General features: G+C 54.1%; 1 protein-coding gene across 1 annotated transcript; it reads right to left on the bottom strand.

Moving 5' to 3' along the window:
* Window positions 1-674: 674 nt before the first annotated feature.
* On the bottom strand, window positions 675-4748 carry PYCR2 (pyrroline-5-carboxylate reductase 2). The gene is made up of 7 exons (XM_055419789.2): window positions 4506-4748; window positions 4154-4224; window positions 2912-3091; window positions 2595-2816; window positions 2296-2388; window positions 1946-2109; window positions 675-1386 (listed from the first exon to the last, which is right to left on the bottom strand). The coding sequence occupies exons 1-7, from the start codon at window positions 4570-4572 to the stop codon at window positions 1221-1223; spliced, it is 963 nt and encodes a 320-aa protein (XP_055275764.2). The 5' UTR covers window positions 4573-4748; the 3' UTR covers window positions 675-1220.
* Between the last annotated feature and the right edge of the window lie 1252 nt (window positions 4749-6000).

Below are 6000 nucleotides of genomic sequence, written 5' to 3'. Positions count from 1 at the left end.
AGGGCGAAGAATGAGCTCCACCAGCATCAGGGTCCACATGTTCCAGATGTTTCTACTGAGCCATTCCACACGGTCTCATTTCATACTCACCAGAACCTTTTGATGAAGGATAACCTCGGTATTTACACGGATGAAATTCTGTGGTCAGAGATACTCAGTAACTTCTCCATGGTCACCTAGTTAAAACTGGTGGAAATTAAGACGTGAACTCAGAGCTGCTGCTGCTGCCAAAGCCACAGGCAGGTGCTGCTGGGGAAGAGCACCAGGCACACAGCCTGCACAGGGAAACCACAGGACTGACCAGTAACTCAACTGGGGTAAGTTGCTTATCCCCTCTGGGCCTCAGTATCTTCTATAAAGTGAGGAAAAGAATAATTCCTCCCTCAGAGAGCACTTGTCTGGATCCGATGCAGTGCTTGGCCCACTGCAAGGCAGGCAGCTTCCTCCTGTCTGGGATGCCGCCCGCTCCCCACCCCCATAAAGTGGAAATGAGCACTGGCCCACCTGACTGTAGGGGCTGGGCTGGAGCAGAGTGTCATTACAGCTGTCAGGGCCTGGCCCCTTATTTCTTCTCATCCCTACTTCAATGCCCTCCTGATGAAGCCAGGAACACCTGGCAAGGGCCTCGAGTTCTCCAAGATGATGATTTGAGATTAAGCATAAGAAAAGCAAGGTAATAAAAAATAAAACTTTATTAAAGCAGCCAAACTGAGCAACATTGAATAACACATTTTCAATGGTACACCTATAAAGCAAGAGTTAAATATAACACAGTCTAAGATGTGCATTTCTGATTGTGAGAATTCTAAGTCACTCACTTCTTTTCCTTGTACCAAGTTGAAAAGTCCTTGTCATGTTTCGTACACCTTGACTCAACAACAAACTGACCCTGCTGTGGGCTCAAGTGGGAGGACCCCAGTTGAAGGGGTCATCCACTGAAGGTCTCCAGGCCTGCCTGCACAGCTGGGGCTCTGGAGTCCCAGCCTCCCTGTCCTCCAAATGCGTGAGGTCTGCAGGGCTGCATCTGGTTTCCAGTGTCAGCCACCCCTTCAGAGCATCATCTAACACGAGACAGGAGGGGAAACCAGTGCTGCTGTGTCTAATGGAAGGAAGGAGGTTTATCATGAGGACCTGAAGCTGACTTAGCCTCTGTCAGCTCGCCCTGCATGGCCCCCGCAGCCGAGGGCTCTGGACACAGGGGAGGGCAGACCCAGGCTGCCTTAGTCCTTCTTGCCTCCTGGGCATGGGCTTCTCGTGAGGAGCTTCCCTGAGCTGGTTGGGGTCAGTGTGGTCACTGTGGGGGATTCCAGCTTCACTCTGTCCAGGAGAGTCTTCTTGAGGGCAGCTGGGGAGATCTTCTCTTGGTCAGCCATGGACTGCAGCTCTCTGCAGGCAAAGCCCCAAGAGGTTGAAGGAGAAGCTAGAGTTAGCTATATAAGGTCTCCCCATCCACTTAACCCCAACCCTTGTTGACGTGATACCACCTGAACTTAGAATCCCAAACACTCCCCTAAGCTTCTCAGAAGTGCTATTTAACTAAGTATGGCTTACTACACGGATGCAGAGCTTCAAGTGGTATCTGTGATCAGCTAGGGAGAGAGAGAGTAGGGAAAAAAAAAATCACAGAATTGGGGGTCAAAGACTTGAAGTCTAATCCTACCTCCATCACTTACTAGCTGTTTGACTTTGAGAAAGCTGTTATCTCTAAACCTCAACTTCCTCATCTGGAAATCAAAGCTAAACTCCAGTTGTCAGAACTGTGTAAGAATTACATGAAGTAAGGCCTGCAAACCCTTAAGCTAACAGAGTCTAATAACTGGGTTATTAACAGAGAGGAGACTCCGGCACTGCTAACGGGACACAGAAGGCAGATTCTGTGACACTGACAGCCCACATGGGGTTGGCTCCAAGTGGAGGGCCTGGGCGGAAAAGGAGAGCAACCCACCGTGTTCGGATACAGGAGGCCTCAACCGCATTGATGAGCAGGGAACGGAAGCCCCCGCTCTCCAGGAAGTGCAGGGCGTGGATGGTGGCCCCCCCAGGGGAGCACACATTGTCCTTGAGCTGGCCGGGATGCTGTTCTGAGTCCAGGAGCATCTTGGCAGCTCCCTAGGGCGGGAAGGGCCATTAGAGGAGAAAACTGCTTGTTCCCCTTGGGATGAGCTTCTCCACACCCACTCCTCCTCTATCCCTATCCCAACTTCCCCACCAAGTCCTGCCCTGGCTCAGAGAGCCCTAAGAATCCCATCCCATCCCTACACCAGGGTCCAGAACACGCAGGGAGAAGATACTAACCAGCAAGGCCTGGGCCCCCAGTCGGACGGCCAGGCGCCGTGGCAGGCCCATCTTCACCCCACCGTCAGCCAATGCGTCCAGGGCCATGAACGCCTGTGAAGACACTCACTGAGTCCCAGGGCTATGGGTACTCGGGCACGCGCTAGGGTCTTTTCCTGACAACTAGCTCCAAGGGTCAACCTCCTCCACCAGACAGCCTCACCCAAGAGGTGAGCGACACCCCCAGCCCAGGCTCGCCTGCCAGCCCATCTTGCATCACAGGGTCCCCAAAGGACTGAGTGAGTATATGAGGGCCTCACATAGGCAGGTCCGCTGCCACTGAGCCCTGTGACGGCATCGATCAGGTCCTCCTCCACCTCTGTGCAGAAGCCCACGCTGCTCATGAGCTGCTCCAGGAGCTGCCCGTCCTCCACCAGGGCATGGGAGCCCGTGGCATACACTGTCGCACCCTCCCGCACCAATACAGGTGTGTTGGTCATGCAGCGGATCACCTTGGGTGCCGGCTGGAACGCCATCAGCTTCTGGGGTGAAGGCAGAGGGCCGAGTGAGCTGCCAGTCCCACCAGCAACCACCCCCTCCTCCCCTTACACAGGGGCGCCAGGACTGAGATGGGCACCTTCTCCACAGAGCTGATGGTGACGCCAGCCGCACAGGACACCACGATGTGCCTGGCCTGGACGTCAGCCCCGATCTCGTCCAGGATGAAGGGGATGATGTGTGGCTTCACGGCCAGGAACAGGACGTCACTGTGCCTGACCGTCTCCTTGTTGCTCCGGGTCAGGTTCACACCCATCTTCTGCAGGGGGAGACCACCGGACTCACAGTGTGTGGCAGCCTCACAAGCCCCGGCCCTCCCAAGGAGCAGCTGAACCCTTCCAAGCTCACATGGCCAGGGGCAGCCTGGAATTCCCTGCCCTATTCCCCTCACGATCTGCCTCTACCCCATTGCCTCGAAGTTTTCCAATGTTGCTACTGGGCAAGTGAGCATCGGTGCTGGACATGGACAAGCTTCCCCACGGCAACCAGGAAATCACTGTCCCTCATCCACACTTCTCTGGCACCCAAGGCACCCCTCTGCCAGATGAGATGTCTCCATGGCTGAAAAGTGGCACAGGTAAAGGGAAAGGGGAAATGCTGGTGCCCTATGGTCAGAAGCAGGGCTCTATCCCAACCCTGGACACTTGTTCATCAGGGTGCCCAGTTTCTGTGTGGTCCAGGGGTGTAATGGAGGACACCCCACTAAGACTTCACACTAAGAAACAAGGCCCTCCACTGATGGCAACACCTACCACCCCAGGCCCAGACACTGCCTGTTACCTACCGCCTGCCTCATTAGCCATCCTCTCCCACATTGCTCAGGTTTTGGATGAAGACTTGGGATATTGTTTAGAAAGAGGAAAAACTAACTTGCCAGGTTCTTTCCCAACATGCTCATTTACACCTCAGAATAGCTCAGCAAAGTGACTACTGTGGGCTTCATTTTATAAATGCTGAAACTGAAGTTCAGAGCAGCTAAGTACCTCAACTGCTTAAGCTAAGTACCTCAGCTTAAGTACCTTAACTGACCTAGTGGATGAAGCAAAGTGAATATTTTATCGGGTACCTATTATGTGCTAGGTGCTTTCCACCCATCAAAACCTCAAGTAACCTTCCAATCACCCCAGTGTCTGGATTGGAACCCAAGTCGGCCTGCCTGGCTGCTCGCACCACCCTGAGCTGCCCCAGGAAAGATGGAGGATAGTGATGCTCCTGGTGCGGAGGTCAGCGCCGGCCACGGAACAGCACAGGGGTTCAGCTCATCAGCCCACCCTTCTCCTGGGTCTCCGCCCCCTTCCCCAAACCCTCATGCACCACCTACCCTGAGAGCGGACACCGTGGGCAGGTCCATTTCCGGGGAGCTGGCTATTATTTTGTGAGCCGACAGGATGCCTACAGAAGACAGGGCTTTTCAACTGGGGATCATGGCCCACCCGGTTCCCATGCTTTTCCCTGGGAGAGCAGAGTCAAAACCCACGCCACTCCGACCGTTGTGGAGACGGTCGCTGGTGCCCCCCTGTCCCTTAATCCCTTATTAGGGATTTATGAATCCTTAATTCCCTAGCAGACGCAAGTTCCCCGTTCTTCATTTCCTCACGTTCGTGCGGCGGAGGGTGGTCACAAGCTAAGCTGGGGGCCTTCCGCGCACCCGCCTCCCGCCTTCAGGCGCTTACCTGCGGCCGTGAAGCCCCGCGCCAAGGCGCAGGCCAGCTGGCCGGCGCCGATGAAACCCACGCTCATGGTTATCCGGGCTCCGCGTCTGCCCGGTGGCCGCAGGAGTCCGCTCCGAGGGGCCCTGAGAGAAACGTGCAGAAGCGAGAGCGTAGTCGGGCCGGCGATGAGGAGCCAGATCCCGGGAAACGCTCGCGGCTTCCGGCCTCTATTCCACAACCCCGCCTCTCTCACGCTCACCCACCACGCCGCGGGGTTCCAGACGGCCCCGCCCTCCCAGGGGGGCCAATCCGCGGCCGGGACGGGGCCGCGTGCCCGCCTTCTGACACGGGATTGGTGGGCGGAAGCTCCGCCCCCCGCGAAGGCCGTATCTCCGCGTCGCGGACGCCCCCGCCCTGGGTGTTCCCGGAGCTCCGCCCCCACCTGCGGGCGGGGGTCGCCGCTGGCACCCGGGCTCGGCCCTAGGCTGAGGCCGGCGGCGACGTCTGGCTTATATTATTTCTGGCGCTGGGCCGTCAGCCGCCTCTCGAAGGCTAGAGAAACTCTCCAGGTTGCTGATTTGAGGGGACGAATGTGACGCTCCTGCTGAGGCTTTAGACTGGAGCGTGGAGGTCCGTGGGCTCCAAGTCAGGCTTCTCGGTGCACCCAGGGATTATCTAGGTTGGAGCTGGGAGTTCCCCGGCTACCGTCCGCACCCTCTCGGTCGGCGCGGGGAGGCGGTGGGGAAGCCCCCGTTATTTACTTGCACTTACATGGTTTACGCGATTGGTCTTTCTTAACTAGAATTGCAAACAGAACCAGTTCCTCTGTTTAGGAAATGATGGGCTCCTTAGGACCTGACTAAGGTATCCCCTGACCATGCTACTTGCTTTCATAAGCTTCACAAATGTGATGTTTGCTTTTTCATCCCTAATAAATTTAAGAGAATTGATGCTTTTGAAATGTGGTGTTGGAGTAGACTCTTGAGAGTCCGTTGGACTGCAAGGAGATCCAGCCAGTCCATCCTAAAGGAACTCAGTCCTGAATATTCATTGGAAGGACTGATGCTGAAGCTGAAATTCTAATACTTTGGCCAGCTGATGAGAAGAACTGCCTCACTGGTGACTTTCTCTGATTAGCAAGTAATACATGCATATTGAGAAAAATTTGGAAAATAGAAAAAAATAAAAGTAAGAAGTCAGAATCACCCACAGTCATACTTTCTAAGGATCGTTTCTTGCAGGCATTTTTGGTATATTTCCTTACACATTATTTTATGTCCATACAGACCTTTTCCATCCTTGTAAATAAATGATACACATATGGGTTTGAAATTTCTATGCTAGATATACAATAGATATTTTCCAAAGTTACTGGAAAGTTATTTAAAATAAGATTTTGGTGACTAATTAGTATTCCATTGTACAGATGCTCAGTCACTCAGATTTTATTTTCTTATGATGACCTTGCTGACTAAAGATCCATTTTGTTTGTGCAGTGGCCCCTGCTGTGACTCTC

Source organism: Moschus berezovskii, chromosome 17 (genome assembly GCF_049115385.1).
Source record: "Moschus berezovskii isolate FMDL1 chromosome 17, NW_MosBer_1.0, whole genome shotgun sequence".
Classification (NCBI taxonomy): domain Eukaryota; kingdom Metazoa; phylum Chordata; class Mammalia; order Artiodactyla; family Moschidae; genus Moschus; species Moschus berezovskii.
This window is presented reverse-complemented; position numbering and strand designations above follow the sequence as displayed.

Coding starts and splice junctions, on each gene's coding strand:
- PYCR2 (XM_055419789.2), bottom strand. CDS start 4,572: ATGAGCGTGGGTTTCATCGGCGCCGGCCAGCTGGCCTGCGCCTTGGCG. Junction 2,389..2,594: donor GTGGCAGCGGACCTGCCTAT/GTGAGGCCCTCA, acceptor GTGTCTTCACAG/GCGTTCATGGCCCTGGACGC. Junction 2,110..2,295: donor TGGGGGCCCAGGCCTTGCTG/GTTAGTATCTTC, acceptor TTCCCGCCCTAG/GGAGCTGCCAAGATGCTCCT.